Source organism: Pagrus major, chromosome 15, assembly GCF_040436345.1.
Source record: "Pagrus major chromosome 15, Pma_NU_1.0".
Lineage (NCBI taxonomy): Eukaryota > Metazoa > Chordata > Actinopteri > Spariformes > Sparidae > Pagrus > Pagrus major.
Window position 1 is genome coordinate 13,329,337 of NC_133229.1, and position 20,685 is coordinate 13,350,021.

A 20,685-nucleotide genomic window follows, 5' to 3' on the forward strand; every position below is an offset into this window, starting at 1 on the left:
GCTGTGTATACTTTGCTGTGGTCATACATGTACACACAGTGGAGCTTGAGAAGGGTGCGCTGGCTGATTGCAAAGGCTGTGGTGGAGGGGGTGAGTAATCCCTCTCAGAGAGACCTTTTCATCAAACTGGGCCACGGGTGGCTGGGCTGTTTACAGCCGGTCTCCCAGTGCAGCTGTGGGTGTTATAAGATCTAACTAGAAGATCATCCTTCGCTTCCTCCTCCTCCTCCTCCTCCTCGCAGTGCCTGTCTCTCACATCTGGTCAATGTCCTCGGCAGGCTGGCCTCACTCATGACAGACTGTCAGTGGTGTGCTCTACATCCTATACAGTTTACATTATTTATTGACCACATTTATGAAGCATGCATCACTGGTTTGATATGTGGGACAGTGAGAGTAATGAGTGACATTACAGCATCAGAAGATCAGAGATGTCCATAAATGAAAAGAAATGTATCTTAATGGTTGAAGCTCACAAATCTACTGTAGTATATGAGGAGTCCAAACATTGGTTATTTAACAGATAAAATCATCGTCCTACTTACTTTCACCGTGGTACATGAGGTCTTTCAGTCACTTTTTGTTCATGTCAAAAGAAAATTGTGCTAACAAGAGTGTTAAATCCTCGAGACTGTTGGTCAACACGGCTGCTAACCCACTCATTACATTGATTAACTCTGTTTGTGTGGTCATGCCAGGTTGTCACACTTCATTACTCTCTGGAAAGGCTAAACCAAGCCTAACAGCTTGTCAACAGGAAAAGTCTCAGCCGTTGTCTCTTTCTCTGCTTTTTGCACCATAATGACCAAGGGCTGACAAGCTAAATTTTTATCTTATGATGCTAATGTCCTCCATCAGCACCCTTACAAGCTTAGCTGGAGGTGGAAATTCCCATCCCACTGGCCTGATGTATGTGGAATGCGCCTCTTGTTTGTAATGTATAGAGGGACTCGGGCTCTCTGTGTATAAATCACAGAGAAACGGCAGGAAACGGGTGTTTGGTCAACAGTTAAACCTGAGCTGGAGGCTGGCGGCGGAGGAGAGGCTGTTTGACACATCCAGCCTGACATAAGGAGAGAAGGGAGCCAAGAACTGGTGAGAAATAATACTGTCTGCTTCCTCTTGATTCCAACAAGTAGTGCTGCTGCACTCTTCCAGCTAAATGTGAGGGGCTATAAATTATACCACAATGGCCTACAAACGCTTGTAGAGGAGAACATCCACAACTGAAACCAACATCCGGTCAACTAAAAATACAGCTCCTGTATGTCTGACTTATTGGAGGAAATAATCTGACAACACAATTGCTGGAATAACATCTTTGCTCATTTAAAATATAGAGTTCAGCTCAGCCTGTGGCCGACAATCAGCTCTTTTAGCGTTTGGCTCTTAGAGAATTACAATGAATCAGTGTGACAACAGGACCTTAGACCTCAGTCAGAGTGCTGTCACTCTGATGACATGGCCAGCGACTGAGGGACATGCTAATCCATTCCCACAGTCAGAGTCCATGTCACAGCAAAGAGCCACAGAGGTTGTGACCTCCACCAGGCCTTTGCAGACCATTGTCAGGAGGTTCATTAAATAAGGTGTGCTGAAAAAAAGAGAGAGAGAGAAAAAAAAACTTTTTCAGTGATTTCTTTGCCAACTGATTTAAAAAGGAAAGAACGGCTCCTGCGAAGAATGCGAGGGGATTAAGGCGAGCAATTTGTGATGCAGGTTCTCTGAGTTTTGGTTCAGCTGTGCTCTTTTTCACAGGGTGTCGGCATGAGAAGTGAGAAATCCGGCTTAACTTTGGTCCAGATGAAAATCCATGATGACAAGTCTGATGACACTTCAAAGGAAAGGTCACAAGTGGCCATCTGAGTGTCACAGGCAATCCTCATTATCAGCAGGGGGGCTGGGGCAGGTTCAGCCTACTTAAATTTGGGTTATCTGACATTTTACCGACAATTTTTTATAGTTTTGCGCTTAAAATCTAAAATGTACAATATGTTGGATGAACAATACAGATGCTTTTTTCTTTCTGTCTTGCAGTAATCATCGATATTGTACTGATCCTTCTGTTTACTCTGACATCTCCGATGACCATACACCAAAACATACAATCACTGCCATGTTCTGTACATTGCATTCCTCTTCCATAGAGCTAATCTATTTCATCTTTTTCTCATTAGTTTGATCCAAGGCTAACATGTTGAACTTGTTTAAAGCTTTTCAGAGTGATGATGGAAAAGCCTGTGGTATTGCACTGGGCTGAAACCACATCCTTCCTCCAGTGTAAATAAATACGGCACTAGGTAAGGCTAATATTAGAGGCATATCTCCATTGGCTTAAGGCTGAGCGGGGTAAAACCATTTAGGGCATAAACAGCTTTAGGAGGTTTGCTGTTAAACAGTGCTACACAGCGGCCTACATGTTCCTTTTTTCTTCAAAATGTAATCTTTGCAACCATTTAACCCCATCAGTCTTCCTTGAAACTGAAGGAATCACAAAATACAGAAGACTAAATGATATTCTGACAATCTGAAAACAGTAAAGAGGACACATTCTCCTTCGAGCCCAAACATGTTCTTATGAAAACATTTGTCCTTGTCATGGTAGCAGTATGGAGCCAGGGTACATTGTCTGGAGGTCATGAGACTCTTGTCCATTGTTGTTAGACTAACCCCCATCTCTCTGGCCACAGGGGACAGACTGGGGCCGTCGGGCCCCTGCTGAATTCCTTTCGTTTGAGATAATAGTGGAGAAACTGGAGCACGTATTGTTGAACACAACTGCAACACTTTGGCAACTCAAAGACGCGGAGGCGAAAAGAGTTGAGGGCCCTCGAGATTCTTCACCTGACCTCTCACCTCCTGATTTGTTGGAGAGCCTTGGGAGAAAATTCACAGGACCCGAGACGGAGACTTTTGGTTCTCATGGGATGATGATGAGAAAGTGTGTTTCAGTAACACGGGGAAGTCTCCCAGTAGAGCTCAGCCACTCGAACCAGTATAGTCTTCGCCTCGCCTGTAATACCTACTAATCTGCCAGATCATCTGTTAGCAACGCCATATATGGGTCAAGCTCAGTGCATTATGCATCAAACCACACATTATGGACTGTGCGTCCATAATGTGTACATGATATAATGCCTACTCTTGGGCACACAATGCTATGCTACATGTTTATTTTTAAAACCATCTTTTATTGGCTGTCTAAAGTACATTCACAAGCTTCAGTGGTGTCAGTGAAACCAAACCAGATGTCCTCCACTGGCATAAACACTGTGTCCAAAGCCTCCTTTACAGAACGCTCCATCCTGTAACCACATCTCCAGGGAGCCGGACAGGCGTATGTCGATGCAGAACCAGTTTTTGGAAGATGTTTGTTTTGTCTACTTTCTGCTTCCCTGAACTGCGATTATGATTGTATCATCGTGTATCATCATAGATCGTGGTAAGAGGATTAGACGTTGGTTCTGCCAGAGTGGCTGCTGTGTTGGATTCCCAGACGAGGCATGTTAGCCCGCCATCTGGGGGAGCAAATATGTTACTCCTCTGTTGCCAGACCAGAACGCAAAGTTGAAAAAGCACACCTACTATACAGTCATTTGACATAATGGCATACATATAAAGATGTTCATGATCATTATCATACAGAACTTCTAGCAAGGCAGCCATTAATATCATTTTACAGAAATATAGCACGTTTTCAGCGATCAGCACTTGTACATGCACAGCCATCGACAGGTTTTTAATTTGAATTATTAGCTACCAACATTAGCATGACCTGCAACATCACAAACAGAAAATGGGATTAAATGGAGGCATTCTCTCTGCACACAGAAGTCATTCTGTGACAAAGTGGGAGCAGCATTTGCTGGTACACAAATCTGTCAGCCTGAAGCACAACCAAAACAAAGATGTCGAAAATGTGAGTGTGAAAGAGTGATGGATATGATTTCACAGGGCTGTCCGTCTCTCACAGACAAAACAAGCAGATGTGCTTTCAGAACAAGCATTTCGCACAGACCTTCATCTCTCTCCATCACAAAAGATCGTTTGAAATATGCCTCTCTCTTATTATCACGGGAGCAGTGGACTCTCCCCATGGGTGTGTGTCTCTAAAAAGCCAAACACTCCCATCCTAATTGCTGAATAGAAGACTGGGTGAGGTTAGAAAAAAGCAATCGGAAAATGCGAGCTGTCAGACAATGGCAGCGAGAGATGAGCCATTAATCAAAATGCTCCTCTCATTATCATTAGTGAGAAACGCTGACTGTCCGTGTCTGCGTGACTCTCCAGCCCTGCTGGAGCTTTCTCTTGCAACAAAGCCACATCAATACAAAAGAGAGTCTCCTCTCCGGAGAAATCAGCGGAGAACAACATCAGCCCGTGTGCGACAAAAACAGTATGTAAGCATTTCTTCATGCTAATCATCTCAAACATGAGAGTAAATGTCAAGCTAACTTACCCCAGCTGCAATGACAAACGAGAAAAAGAAACTGCTCTCCTGTAATGACTTCATACATTTTTGAGGAGCACCTGCTTCTCTGTCTCACTAACCACAACACAAAGCAAATAGGTAATCTGCGTCTGTTTTGTAAGCATCTTTGTCTCGAGATGTCTTAGAAAGTTTACTGTGTGAAAATAAGAAACAAGGGTAAGGTGTTACCTTCGGGGGGTGCCATCTTCATGAGGCTGGATTATCACCACTTTGACACTGACGGATGTGCGCAACAGGTCAATCATCTGCTCGTGTGTGAGAGTAGCGACAGCCACCTTGCAGATCTCCACCAGTCGGCTGCCCTGCCTCAGCCCAGCCTTCCAGGCGAAGCCGAAGGGCTCCACATCGGCCACGATGCCTTCAAAGTTGACATGGAAACCGAGCTGGCCAAGGCCGTTGCGACGCAAAGTCATCTCCGACGTCTCGCAGCCTCTGGTGGTGATCTGGAACCAGAATCAGGATAAATTTGTTCATTATCTTCCATACAGGGACATCAATTTTGTTTTGATGCACTGATCCAGAGACATAAGTGGAATGTACCCAATCACACTGAGATAAACAGAGAAAGACTGGATGCTGAGTGATCCTAATATCACTTAATAAGAGCTTTCTGAGCTAAAACAGTATATTCCAACAGTAGCTGTCAACAGTGTACAATTTGCCTCTTTTCTAACAGATGTGCGTGGGTTTTATTACACAAGAAACACACATAAGCACACCAAAGAATAATACGATTAGAGCAGAGTGAAAATCCTGTCCTTAGGCAGAAGTGTACGAGCGTGTTTGTTTGGCTAATTCAAAGAACCTCTCAAAATGGAAGTTAATAAGAGGGTACATCACTGAGCTAACTAATTTAGCGTCAGTGCTGAACAGAGACAGCTAAAACACACATGCACACTGCACACACAAATACACCCCAGTCTCTGTGGACACTCTAACTACAGCAGCTCTGTGGGTGGGGAATTAAGATCAACTCTGCCCATGAGATGCTTGTTCACAGAACTGAGTCTATTAAGCAGAGTTAATTTCTAAAAGGGACTTTGGAGAACAACATTTAAACACCAACACATAATCTGCATCAACTGGCAGGTGATGAACACACTTTGTTCACATCCAGATTGAAAGAATGATCTCTTCACCCCTTTTTCTAACAATTCTGGAGACTGCAGCCATGGATATTTGGTGGACAGTCGCTGCTTGTCCAATTGAATGAAACTTACAGTTGGTTCTTGTCCAATCATGTACTTGCATGCAAATTACGTTGCTCACTTTGCTCAGCGGTGGCCTGGCCTAAGCCTCTGCTTTAGTGCAAGTCTGGTTCAAATGAAGTTCAGGCGGATCTCTTGCATCAGCAGCAGCATTTTAGTAAAACACGCAATGACCAAACTGAGCAGAGATGAAAACATACAACTGTAACCTATCTATGAAGTTATACTGTAAGTGTAGGTGCACAGAAGACTGGACATTTTCCTCCAAGTTTTCTTGTGACACCACTGGGAAAAAGAAAAAAAAACTCCCACTGCATCAAATGAGGGCTTTAATCAGGCATCAGATTAGTCTTGGTTCAGTTGTGGGTGACAGCCTCCATTTGCCTCAGAGTGGCAGCTGGCTTCAGGGACACATTAACTCAGACTATGGCCTGTCAACACTCCACCAGATTCTCACACTGGCAGAAATCCTACCCCACTGTGAGAGAGGGGACCCTGGACAACCATGGTGAGACACAACCCTAAAACTTTGTTAACTGAGGAAAGGACTCATCCTGTTAGTGAGGTTGGTTAAGTCACAGTCTCAATTTTTTTTTCTAAACACAGGCTCAAAGATTCAGCTTGAAAAAAATGGATAAAACTAGAGGAGCACTTCAGTGAGGTGACTCACAAACTAAACAATCACTCTGCATAAAAGATCAAGGGCAAAGGAAATTGTAAATGTGAAGTCCAAAAACTCTCAGGGCGCAAAGGTGTGCAGGTAAATGGCCTGTATATGAGGAAGACATTGGCCTGGGTGGGTGTTAGGGATCATGAATCAAACTGCCCTTTGTCAGAAATTCATTAGGCCTAAATAATGGCTTTCTAAATGCCGTCATCAAGGCCCTTTATTCAGTCCATCTTGAAAATTAATGTGCACAGGTTCTCCTCCGAATGTCCCAGATCCATAATGGCTGAAGCTAACAGGACACTCATTGTCTCTTAGGAGAAAATGTGTTGCCTGTAAAGTTATTTTGATAAGGATGGTGACAAGAAGTATGGCAGCATGGACGTGGAAATGTGTGTCCTGCTGAATGACGAGCTCGAACAACATAAAACTACAGCGCTGCCCTTAGGAACCAAACAGTATCTGCCTCAAATCTGTTGTCAAGTGGTGTTACTGGCGTTGATCCTCAGTGAGAGGTCTGACAGTCTGAAGCAGCTTTGACACTGATGACACCGTCTGTGGTAGCGTGTTTCACAAACATGACAAAACCTTGTCATCCCAGTGATCTTCAATCAGCTGAAGTTAAGATTGGTGCCTTTGGGCTGTATATATTTGTTATTCCTCATATGATCTATCTTATGTAAGATGTTTTGCTCCCCTCTTTGAATTTTTGGGGATTTTAGACTGCTGTGTGGACAAAAGAAGTGATGTAAAGATAGTATCTTGGGCTTTTTTTAAACCATTTTGGACATTTTAGAGAATAAACGATTAAGCGATTAATGAAAGATGAAATTCAATCAACACTTTGTAACTTCTTTTTTTTTTTTTTTACCTTAAAATAACAATCAAAATCATGTTGATGGTACAATCTCTTGTAATAGGGTGAATGGTGTCTCTCTCTCTGCCCCCCCATCACTTGTTTCTGCACTATGTAACTTCAGTGAGAGGGTAGGATCACAGCGTTACATACAAGTTTTTTTTAATAATCAATTAGGCGGCTGTGGTATATATGTCGATGTGTCGGTACATCACTTAATTGTTATAGTTCTACCTTATTTCATTTTGCTACTTTGCTTTCTTCTATCATTCAAATCTATACCAGATTCGGTCATGTGCTTTAATTTGTAGTCCTGCTGATGTGTCCACTACAAAAAGAAACAAATATATAATGCAGGAGACTGCCGGTGTTTTGTTCAGGCAACAAAAAAATCGGCACCCGAGCCAAGATGACTTGTCTCATAAAAGCCGAAACACGCGGCCACCCAGCTCAGCGACACCCTGGAGAGCAGGACGTTACCACAAAGCTTTAAGTTGTGCCTCACACTGGGGCTCCTCTGTGTGTTACAGTGGGCAATCTGTTCACTCTGCTTCGCATTACATCACAGGTCCGGCAGCCTGTAAATCCTTCCAATGAAACATGATTCGAGTCCACCTCTGGGACTTTACAGACACCTTTGGGACAAAGTATGCTCAGTCAGCTCATACCCAAATGAGCTGCTGCTCCACTGTCTGTCTGACTAACACAAATAGACACCCACTTATTAATACTTCTTCTCAGCTTTTCCCTGTGAAATATCCCTTGCAAATCCCGTGGGTGAGTGGACAGTAAATGTGAAGGGATATTAGCATAGTGAATGAGGAAGCGAGGTCCTTTGGCTAATCACAAATGCTAATATATCCTGCACTGTCCTTTCTTATGATGAGTTGAAGAGACGCTGAATGACACCCATGTCCTTTTAAGATTAATTATGGTAAATACTTCTTCAGGATCTCATGGTTTTTGAGGTAGTTGAGTTTCTTTGTACTTGTGTTCACATTCACTTTTCAAAATTTTACTCAATCTCATTTCTAATAGATCATTACAATAAAAAAGTGATAATAAAAAAGGTGTAAATACAGGGTTTGTATAGCTTTTTAAGAGTAAAATTCAAACGCATTTTAAGCACTTTAAGCACTTTCCAGCCCGTACAAATGCATTTGCAATAAATACATTTTTCATAGTGCCTTTATACCATACCTATATCAAAGTATATTGTCAATTTGTTTATATTGCCAACTATTTTTTGGCACCAGGAGACAACAAACAACTATGACAGGATTATTTCATTTCAAATATTAAATGATTTTTGGTCTTGTGTAGAGTTATTTTGCAGATGAAAAACACAGATTATGTTGAAAATGAAGCATTCAAGGACTCTAATTCAAGTATATTCCTAAACTTGAAAACGGTAACCGTAGAAATTACGCATTTTAAAAACTTTTAAGACTTTGTAAGAACCCTGTGATAATCGTACCATAATCCTCAGAAGAATGAAGGTCTTGTCCTTGTTTTTAGTAGGAAATCGATTGTTACATTCATGTTGTTGGCTGAACCAATGATACGCTGACGAGGGTTTGTTAGAAATTTCCAAACTGCTCATGAGGTTGCCAAAGGGATAAATGGAGGAGAGTATGCAGGCAGGCAGGCGGACAGAAATAAGGTCATGCACGGCTCAGGTTTGGATTTTGGGATTCAAACTCGATGTTATTTAGAGGAAACAAAGGGTTGCCTGATTAGAGGTTCAGTAAACAAACCATGGAAACTAGAATGGGAAAAGCAAGCCTGTGCAGCAACATAAGGAGCGGAAACAAGGCATCGGATGCCAGATTCCAGGCTGAGGAACCAGGTGTTTGGACCTATTTTATCTGAACTTGAAAGGTACCTAAACCCACCTGACCCCAAAATCACACAATGTAACCAGGGCCACTGAGTTGTACAGATGGCCGAGACGGAAATACAAAATGGGGATGAGAGAACTAAGTGGGTAGCTCTCCATAGGAGTGAAGTAGTCTGAGGCCAAGAGTCCTCTATTCTTAGTCCATCAGACCCAAAAAATGTGTCTGTGTTTTCTTTCCTCCCCTTCAAAACTGGGTTGGTGTCCTGTTTAAGCTGCCTCGTCCTGTACCTGCACCCAGACAGCCGCATAATCAAGACTGGGCCACAATTACATCACGGCTAATCTTTTACTCCATTAAATTAACCGACTGCCGCAGGGAGTGGCTCCGGCTTTGTAGTTTTTGAATGTTTTATCCTGATCAAGAGCTGGAGAACATCTGCACTTGTGTGACCTGAACCGCTGTACACCTCTGCTGATTCTGTGCGATGAGCCAAAAAAAAGCTATCGACAGGAGGTCCGTAATCCTCTCTGGACTCTATCGACTTCACTTTACAGTTTCATATTCAAGTGACACTCACATCTCTGTACAACCCAAACAAGTCCAGGTCGACAGAGGAGGGGGGAGTCAGGAAAACAAATGTGTTGGGTTAACTCCGTAAGCCACATTCTTACGATGATGAGGAAAAGGGCAGCAACAGAAACACAAGGAAAGAAAATAAAAGACTGGAAGCTCAGTCAGAGCGTGTACTGTTGCAACACATAAGACTTGACAGGATAGATGTAGGTTAAATAAGCATCGGTTCTGCTGACATTATGATGAAAATAAAATAACACGGCTTGTGGTAAGTAGTAAAGCTACAATGGCAAGAGCAATATTTGCAGAACATATTGTTTCACCACAGGGAGACCACAACTATCCTAAGTAAAATGCCTCGCTGCACCATTTAAATGAAAGGGAGCCATTTTCCTTCATGTGCCAGCAGCTTATGTGTGAGACCCAGTCATCATAGATTTACACGGCAATTCTGGTGACAGACAACAACTCCATGTTTATGGGAGTTACTTACAGGTCAAGTTTTAGACAGGATATAGTGGTCAACTCCTTTTCACTCTTAGCCTAAATCAAATAAATGTAGTGGAGTAAACAGTACATGTTCCTCCAAAATGTAGTGGAGAGAAGGTATAAAATATAAGTGAAGGGAAATACTACTCAAGTGCAGTATCAATACCTCAAAATTGAACAATACTTAAGTATTAAGTAAAGTAAATGTACTTTTTTACATTCCATCACTGCATGCTACAGACCTGCAAAATCCAGTGCTGGGCCTTAGATAATGCTTCTCACGTATGATAAAGGAAGATATAGGGGTATATGGTCATGACCAGCAGGGAAAAAGGCAAAAAACATGATGGTCCACCCCCGACCAAAATGTTGGCTGCTGGCCACATATGAGGTAAAACTGTCAGTCCAACAACTGCATAGAACGAAGAGAAGATTGACACAAATGTTTCCAAAAGAGGCTGAGGCTGCGTCATTACTGCAGAGGCCCAGGTGTGTTACCAGGGGCCCTCTGCTGCATGTCGTCCCCTCTCCCTCCATCCTTTCCTTTCTGTCTTTAGCAGCACTCGCTAATAAAGGCAAAGGGCCAAAAAAAAATCTTTAAAAGTTAATAAACTATGGAGCTGTCTCTTTCTTTTGCTTTCCTGCCCTATGGCTGACCTGGCAAAGAGGCCATCAGTATTTGGCTAATTTTGATGCTAAAGTTCACTTTTTCTAATCTGTCAGTGCATGTTAGTGTATTAGTGCCAACCTGGGCTGCACCTTGGCCAATTCATTTAAACAGTTTCTGACACACCACTGGTGTGAGGACTTAATTGTTTTTACTGTAATACGCTCATTTTAGCAAAAATAAACTGGAGGTCCCGCTAGGACGAAAACCCTCAATTAGCCACAGAGAAATCAAACAGAGAATGAATTGCTCTCCCTCTGTGAGGCTGGTTGTAGTGTTTGAAAAACTGATTATCTGTCTTTTCCTGTGAAATCTCTTCGTATGGTGAAATTTCAGACTGACACTAAAGAGATGGGCACAAAGTACGCTACAAACGATCAGATACTCCCCCCTCGTCTAATCCAGCAGATATTAAGACGTCTAAATGACAGATGATTGCAGTTGAGTCTTTAAGGATCTTACCTCCAGTCGTTGCACCATCTCCCTGATGTCCTCTCCGCAGTTGTCGTGGGCAGACAGCATGATACACTCCCCGCGCTCATAGAAGATCTTAATGCTCATAATCCCTGAGGTCCATCCGATGACGTCACGACAAGAGCAGTTGAAGACCACATTTTTTGATTCTTCCTCGATGAGCACAATAAACTCGTTAGATATGCCGAGCAAGCAGTCCACATCCATCGACTGGCCAAAGTCCCTGGCGCGGACACTCCACGTGATGGCTCCCACGCTGAACAGATGTGCGTCCTTCCTCGGTTTCACCTTCTCCTTCTTCTTGGCTCCCAGGGTGATGAAGCTGAATTTGACAGCATTTTCAATAGTAGTTGTGCTGACAAAGTTCTCAGCCAGGTCCTTCAGGTACTCCTGCCGCGTACGAGTCGCCATGGCTCGGAACTTTTCTGACTTGTGTGCAGCATTTTCTCCATTGATGACCTTGGCGAGCAGGAAGTCCCTGAAAACGGCTGACTTTGGGAAAGTTACAGACTTGGGAATAGGGGGGCCGAATGGAGGCACGTCTTTAGATCGGGACACAGCCACGCTGGAAAAACAGGATGAGATCAATGAATCACATGTAGTGGTGACAGTTTGGGGGAACTAAGAGAAATGGAGTATTGAACTGTGCGTTTAATGAGCAGCCATTTGAAGAGTGTTGAAAATATATGGCTTTGAGGGAAATTATTTCTGGTGGGAAGACAGAGAGGAGCTCAGACTAATCTCGGTCGGTTCAACAAATGCTATGTTATTAACATGAGTCGTCTTGACTTCAGAAACACTCAAGGAGAGAGTCGTAAGTCATAATTTCAAGGTGTCTCTGAAGATAATAACTGTATCATCACTGAGCAGATCAAAAGAGCCTCGTGATTCCCGCACATTACGATGAAGCCTTGACAGAAACCACAGAAAGCACTCAGCAGGCTATTATTATTATTCTTTCAAATTAAGTGCTCTTAAAAGTTCATGTAGAGTCATTTGGCATGAAGACATTTATGCAAAGCACATCAAAAGATAAACACATTCCTCTAAATTGTCTGGAGGATATTAGTTTGCGTCTTTAGGATATTAGGAGTGAAATATTTGTGTGAGAGCCTCACAGGCGTGGTGCATGCTTCTTCTATTTACCTGTAGCAGACGTTATCAGTGCAGGGGTTGTGGACTTTGACGATGACAAACACATGTTGGAAATGGGAGCGGATGTGTTTTGGAGTGAAAGGAAGGGCCCCGGGCTCCTGGAATACTATGGTGACGATATCGTTGCCAATGTGCCTCTTCCTTAATAACTAGGACAGGAAACGGAGAAAAGGAGTCAGAGGCAAGTTAAAAAAGGTATCATACACAGGGTAAATATAGTACGAGAGATCAAGAGGCCACAGATTTAGATTTATTTATAGGTTTATTCCATCTTGTTTGAAAGCATTTGAGTGGACAAATCAAGAAAATCCCACTAACATTTCAAAGTCAAGTGAGAAATTGGATGCTATGTCTATACCAGCACCACGAGATCAACACCACCCATTTTTTGCTTTTTATGATTTAGAGTTGCACTATGTGGGTTTGGGGAAGACATTTTTTAATCAGAAGAGAAATTAAATTGATTTTGCATGCCTGAACAAACTAAATAAACAAACTCTCGACTTTACATGAATGAATAAACAAACTGACCTTAAAAGGACAACACAATTTCATTATATTCGCTGGACCCTGCCACCTTTTCTAGCTTCGAACCGTGTTCTAGGGACCTTATTTTCCTCTGAGAACAGCTTGTTTGCTCAGTTTCGTAATTTATTTCTATTATTAACTCATCAATATTGTAAATATCAAAATTCTGAGTTTGAAATTCTTCTCCAAAACCACATTGAGCCCTTTTAGTGTCTAAAAACAGAATAAAGGGCTTTTTGAACGAGGGCGACGTATTCCACTAACACAATTTAGCCTTTTTTGGGGCGAAGGAAACACACTCGCCCAAACCCAATTTAGACTGCTTGTATTGTTGGATTGTGTGGATAGTTAACCTCATTCTCTTGGCTGCCATGCAGTTGTCAGTGCCGGTCAGCAAGAGGTTGAAACAAGCAGGATTAGAGGGTACAGAGGTGAATTGGAAAGGATGAAGGGATGAACGGGGCAAGCTCTGCTCGGGCCTGCTGAAAGATTACCAGCAGGGATTAAATTGAAATGTCCATGAAATACAATTGGAGGTGGTGGAAGGAAAGGAGAAAGAATCCATGCCCAAATCCAGCCAATCAGACGCCTTAGATACACGTGATAGATTAGGTGTCGGCAGTGTTTCACTGTAGATCTGCTGCCCCTCACTCACTTACCAGCTCCTTCAGTCTCTCACTGTTAATATCTCTGCAGGGTTGTTTCATTATGGTCTCAAAAAGTACTTCCATATGAGGAGTACAGAGACTAAGATGGCTTTATTGGGCCGTCGCTCGCCAGTCCACCGTTACATCCACTTAATTCCACTTGTTAGCGCAGACAGACACAGTAGCCCATCAAATACCACGTCAGGTCCAGCCCCTGGGGACGCATTGATTAAATCCTACTATGGGGCACCGTTTCCATGGCAATGCTCATGCTTTCCAACTGATAGGTCATTACCGTGGCAAAATGAGCCTCTGGGGAAGATTGAAAGGGGCCGGGATTGAAAATATCCTTAAAGGAAGCTGCAAAGGGACCACCATTACCACCATTAGACCACACAGTAAAGCATACACAGTGGTCTGCTGGAGGGTACAGACAGAGAAGACATGAAGAGTTTACTGACCTGCTGTCTGTTGTTGGGTGTGTAGGGGAGCATGGTGGACACGTGAAACATCAGCTCATAGTCCTTGTAGGTGGTGTAGAGAGAGTGTGTGCCCGTGGAGTCGGCTGTAACACAGGACAGGACAGGACAGTCAAGGTCTCAGCCCTCAATACAAAAGGCAATTGTTTTAGGTAAGCTGATGATGTAATTGGACAGAAATCAAGATTAAAGATATACAAGCTTATAAAAAACACTACAGAACATCTGCACTTAGCAGGATTACAAGTGTGTGGGCTTGCACTTTGTGAACATTTAGCCTGACGTGTGTTTTATCTTACTCTTGTTATCCAGCTGAGCTCTGTACTTGGTGAAGCCTTTGAGCCGCACCCTCTGGCCGAGCAAATCCAAGAACTCCTCGAGTGCTGGCCCGGCGCTCTCGTTGTTGTACATCTCCTCTTCTGTGCTCTGGCCAGCCTTGCAGTAAAGCACTCCCACCTTGTGCTGGAAGCTTAGCTGCAACGAGGGAAAACACAGACACTCAGCGATGTAAGTATCATTTCCTGTCGCTGATATGCATCACACACCACCACTCACACACATACTGTACATTATGCACTCAAAGCATGCGAGTGCCCACTTTCCATCATGTCACAGCTAATGTGAAGGCCTTCATAACCCTTCTAGGAGAGAGCTGAAATCCCCTTTTGTGAAGCCGGGCTGTGAACTCTCAGGAGCTCTGAGCAGAGCATAAATCAAGCCCAGCTAATAGCTGCTACTTAAGAGCAGCTGTGGAGCAACGAGGGAGACATATAACAGGATAGCTTTGGTTTATGGCAGAAAACTCTATAAGCTGCCAGCAATAGCATTTTAATCCTTTCTAAAAACACTTCCTTAAGCAGTACTTTTGTTTGGTAAAGTCCTCACTGTAGCAGTGAAACACAGGTAACACGCATTGAATGGCAACAGCATCTTTCAAACGACCCCACTAATAAAACTCAATGTTCAACAAAGACTGCCTCAATGACAATAAATGTCTTATTCACAAAGATGAGTATTCATAGACACAGACATGCCAGCCAAATCTCACAGGTTTCACTGCAAGCATTTATATTATCCAGAAGTGACAGGTCTGATATGAACTTCTCTCACATAGAGACAGGAAGAAATAAAACATCCGGAGTGATTCTTCTTGCACGGTGAGAGAGAGAGAGAGAGAGAAAGCCCTCTTCACCGACATGAATCTTTCATGGCTTATAGCTCTCTGATGCTCGCCTAGTAAGAGGAAAAAATAGATGAAAAAATAGCCTCCTGCGTGTGGCACCTGTTGCCCAATATTCACAGCTGAGGACAGCGCGTTCTTGACCCGGGGTAAATGTGTCAATGCGGCAAGACGAAAAGGTTTCTCCGGATGTGAAAGCTGACAAATGATCTATATACTGAAACAAATTGGAATTGTCTTTTTCCTCCGTCACAGGTTATCAGTTCCCGGTGTGCTCCTGACACTGTCCCCATGATGACTCCCTCCATCAGGCAGTCGGCTCTGCACTAAAGCTCCTGCGGTGGCGGAAAGCTATTATACCATCAAGCCCAGTGGAAGTGGCATGATGTGGCCCTCTATTTTTTATCCTGCGTTATATGGGCTCACTTAACCTCCTGCTCCTCTTAACAGACTGGCCTATGGTGAGGGACAATCACGTTGGCCCTTTGGTGCAAATTTGGAGCTGCCTGAAAGGTGCAAACACATCAGGACACACACAGATGAGTAATGCTCCTGAGGTGAGGCTCATTGTGTAACCGCCTTTGATGTGTTTTTTCTGGTGGCATCAGCAGCCATAAAAAAGGTAGATCCCATTTAACGGATCTGTGATTAGTTAAAATATTCCCCTTGCTAAAAGATCTGAGCATACATTGCTAGAAATGCTAGAAATGTGGCCCCTCTAGCATTGCTCCTCTCCCTCTGTCTGTCCAGAGCTGCAGGGTGCTGAACACCGTTCCCCCCTCTCCTTCTCTTCAACAAAAAACTGCAAAGATGGAAAGATACTTAATGAGCGGAGAGAGAAACGAGGACAATGTTCCCCTTGGAGAGCCGTGAGACGTACCTGGGGGATACAGCAGTGTCCTAACACAACACTGTGACATCTGTCTGCACTGCAGTGTCTCGCTGCACCAAAAAGTCTCAAAACATGACGGCCAAAACCTGGTTACAATCATCACACACCATTACACAAACATCTATTACAGTTTTGGGGCAGAAGTGTTCAAGTTCTACAACAATACGTAAACTAGAATGAAAAAAAGACTCCGCTCTATGGAAACGTATTTAAATCAGCTAGATACCTACAGTGTTGTACAAAGTACCCGAAGGTCATACTTGAGTAAAAGCAAAGATATCAAGCTAAAATATTACTCTGGTCACCCATACAAATAGTACTTGAGTTAAAGTTTTAAAGTATTCTTAATGCTAATCAGGGTATTTTCAGTCTAAATAACACCAGGGTTTTCATTGGCCCGTTTGTGATCGGATAGTCTAAGTGGCTACAAAAATGAAAGGTTTAGATATTAATTCAAATTGTACTCATCATGATTTTAAAATGAATTAATTACATGGTGTGATGCATACTTAAGTATAAGTAAAATTACAGATGTAATCCTGCTGTCAAACCAACCAACAAACAAACAGACACTGGGTTGGAACCTCCTTGGTGGAGGTAAAAAGGGAACATGGGATGTAAATGTGAAGGGAAATGAAGGGGGGAAAATTCTGGTCACTACATGTCACCAAGTTAATCCCCGAGTTTCAAAGTCATGAAAGGGGATTGATTTACATAAGGCCGAGGTGATTTTTCTGGCACTGCAATACCAGCCTCAGTAGGTGGTAGATTAGTCTCTTGAACTTGTGGAACAAATCTCACTTAAGCCTGAATTATATTTCAGAGTTGAGCAGTCACTGTGGGAATCGGGAGTGATTTATGGTCCTGCAAAGGCTTTACCTGTTGACTACTGTAAGACCGCTGTGACACTTGATTGGCAGCGCTGGCAATTGTGTCGTGCATTCATTCTTTGTTCGCTTTATGATACGGAGCTCTGCAGTGAAAACGGTTTCCTAGATTAGGAAGAAGGTAATTTGTTCAGCATTTCTGAGAGGGGAAGATAAGCAGCCTTTCTCTGACCTCTTCGATGTTGTCTTCACTATCACCAAACACTATTATGTGTAGTTACGTTTCCTCAGCAGCTACGCATACACCTGCAGGCTCGACTTTTATCTTTTTCAGATCCCTGCTTTTCGTGAATTAAAAATTAAAGCTTGAAATTACGTTTTTAATTCTGAGAGCTGATAAACTCTATTAAACAATTTTCATTTCCATTTAATTTTCCAGATTTTAGTCGTCAGATGGCAACAGCAGATACACATTTGACAGCAATGGCTTTCTTAGAAAAATGTATCATTTGTGATTTCTATCACCTAAAATCACATCTCGAAAGCTGCTTAATGCTTTTCCCAGCCCATCTGCACACAGTCGGCTCACTGTGATCTACAACGTGATCTAAAATACATTCACATATGCCCTGTTCTCTTCTTACAGCCAGGCAATTACAGCACAGTCTACATCACTGCTTTCGGGGATATTCTTTCTGCAGAGTTGATCATGAGGCTATTATGAAGGCTGTCTTGCTCCAGGACACTCTCACTCACCAGGCGTCCTTTCTGTTCTGTTCACAGCAAAAAAAATAAAAAGAGGCCTTTTCACACACATACACACACACTCGCAAAACACAAAAACAGCGGACTGACATCTCCTCAGCAGTGCGTATACACACAAAACTTCCTCAAATAAAGCTTTCTACATGCGGTGGAAGAAAATTACGCACCAAAACAAACAAAAACATGCTTGGTAGACCACTCTATTTCTGAGCTGCAGTGCTTCCTGTCCAATATTAGCTTCCTCACATAAACGCATTAACAGGGCGGTGAAAGTCCGGCTTGCTTAAAATGAAGATTACAGGGTGCTCCACTATTAAACACATGCACAGCAAGCATAACATTAATGATTAAAACAGAGCGTACAAAAATACTGATGACCAAATATAAAAAACTGGCCTCCACTGGGCGTTTGGTTTGAGGTCTGTGAGGAGGACTGCCAGTTGGAAGAGCTTCAAGCCCCACTTAGTCTGGGCTCTCCGTAGTTTCTTAGATTACTTTATTGCTTTTCTATCCTCCCTATGTGTCAGTTTCGCTCGTATATCAATGTCTGTATCTGCAGACAGTCTCTCATAGCGAAGGCATGGGGTGTTGTATGGCAGGTAAACAAACTCAAGTATCAGCTCCTTGAAATCCGGCCAGAATAACATCCTGGAGCACTTATTTACAAAGTTACTTTGCTATAATTGGATACACAAAGTCTGTCATCATCTGGAGTGCATTTAACTTGCTTTAGAGAGGACACTACACCGCTCTTGTTTAAGCGTGTAGCACAGTCTTAATATACAAGAGGGACACGGCTGACACTTTCTATTATATGAGTCTTTCCCCTGTCAGTTGGAAGGATGGGTTCATGCTAATGAATGTAATTACACTAATAAGCAGCCCATTCTCTGATAGAAAGATAAGCAATAGAGCACTTGCTAATCCCCCCACGCTCCTTTCCATCCTGCAGTTTTATTAGATGAGAAAATAAAGGCCTTAAGATCACACAATGAATCCATCTCTGACACCTGCGAAGACAGAGCCCATATCACTAATAGCCATTTTATTCAAACAGAGATAATGCAAGATGACATACCCTGCCATCCCTGCAGAATATCAAATCACCTGCTCTCAGATAAGTAAGTTGTCAAAAGTGAGTTACTTGAGTGTCCTATCAGCAGAAAATGTGTGTCGAAGTAGTCGATGCTGGCTATAGAGAGAGCTGGATTCATATTGATTCTTTTAAAGTGTGATATTGGCTGTCTTATGCCTCCACCTGGGAGCCTGTGTTCATCTATAATAAGCAACCCACATATGGGACAAAGGTTCTTGCTATTTGAAGTGAATCCCTCCCCTGTTTCCTTCTATAGCTAACGTACATGTCAGATACAGAGAGGGATATTTCAAATAAAAAATGTATATCATAATATCATTACATTATTCATAATACTGATATTCTGCAGTAAAAGCACAATAAAAGATAACAATAATGTAATAATTTGCCAATAGTAAAAGTTTACCTTAGCTTAGCATAAAGAGTGGAAACAGGTGGAAACAGCTAGCCTGGCTCTGGCAGAAGGTAACAAAATCGACCTCCCAACACCACAACATTAAACACACAACTATATGTCAATATGTCTCTCAAAATGTTGTGGTTTTACAAGGCTTATGTGATGCAGCCTGGATGCAGTGATTTCCTGGAGTCATGGTTGGTTTCCTGGCAACCTCATATTGACGTAGTAGTATTCACTCAATGAAGTTACGAACCTAGGACTTCATGAATGAATGATACACTGCACCGGTCGCTCTAAGAGAGAAGATTAGCACTGTGTTACCACCGAAAACGCTCCTTCCGGTTAAGTGACCAGATGCACCAGAAGTGGAGCACATAACTCGCGCGAGGTAACATGGATGGCTAGGAATAAGGTGAATATAAAGAGCAAATAGATATATTACCCAAAATATTGCACTTTTCCTTTAATAACTGTTGTTCCCTATCAAATGTCCCTGATCGAGACACTCAACCGGATCGCTCCAGTGCTGCTCAATCATCAACAGCAGTCTGAGGTGGTACTCAAAACATTGAGGGCATCTCCATGTACTCACCCCCTGCTCATCCAACTTGAGTAGCTGCTCCGGGACCTTTGGGGAGTTGAGGGCCAGCCTCAGACACTGGATATTAAGCTCGGGGATGACGTACTCCAGCACTTCTTTCAGCGGCAGGCCGCGGGCCGTCCCGTGTCGTGCAGTGGACGGAATGGCATCCTCCAGGATGGCTCCACGGAGCGTGGTCAGCTGACAGAAAAGACAGATGGTGAAGATTCATCGTGTCGCCTTGTACAACGTGTTTTGGCTAGGTCTGTGTGGCACTATTTTCATGGAGGTCAATATGTCTGTGAATCAGTGGCTTTATTCATTTGGATCTCTTTGCCCACACTGTGCTTGAGTGATTACATTTTATTTCAAAATGCTGGAAATGAAAACCAGGCTTCATCCCTTTATGTTATGCCATATTAATTAGAGCAGTGGCTCCATTACGGCTCCATTGGAGGGCATTAGGAACTCAAATTCTAAATAATTAACATAAGCTGACTGCGCAGTAGATGTTAAGTGGTATTTTACTGTTAAGATCATTAATGTGCCAGTAAACGTTAACCCAAACAGCTTCAGAACACCCACTCTGTAACCCTCTGTTGTTGTTTGGAACATCACAGACACATTTAAGCTCATAAATCCCATTTGCATCCACACAGCCTTTGAACGTTAATGTCAGCAGTCAATGGCTGTCCGACAGAGAGGCTTTCTGAAAAGCAGATTACTTGATAGACTCATAGAGGAAGGGAGAGTGAGAGTGGGGCAGTGAGGCAGAGAGCGCTGAGGCTAAATGATAGGAGTACATGCAAATAGACGCTCCAGTGGTTGGGGAGTTAAAACATTTTCTGCGTGCTACTTGCAGGGCTACC

General features: G+C 42.9%; 1 protein-coding gene across 5 annotated transcripts in view; it reads right to left on the minus strand.

Moving 5' to 3' along the window:
* Positions 1-20,685, minus strand: part of sipa1l2 (signal induced proliferation associated 1 like 2) — a 91,202-nt gene that overhangs the window by 29,219 nt on the left and 41,298 nt on the right. For all 5 annotated transcript variants that reach the window (XM_073481533.1, XM_073481534.1, XM_073481531.1 and 2 more), the window contains exons 4-9: positions 19,829-20,017; positions 14,376-14,550; positions 14,059-14,162; positions 12,414-12,571; positions 11,256-11,832; positions 4,661-4,935 (exon numbers count right to left, since the gene is read on the minus strand). In XM_073481533.1, the coding sequence (XP_073337634.1) occupies positions 4,661-4,935; positions 11,256-11,832; positions 12,414-12,571; positions 14,059-14,162; positions 14,376-14,550; positions 19,829-20,017 (1,478 nt within the window). The remainder of the gene's footprint in view (positions 1-4,660; positions 4,936-11,255; positions 11,833-12,413; positions 12,572-14,058; positions 14,163-14,375; positions 14,551-19,828; positions 20,018-20,685) is intronic.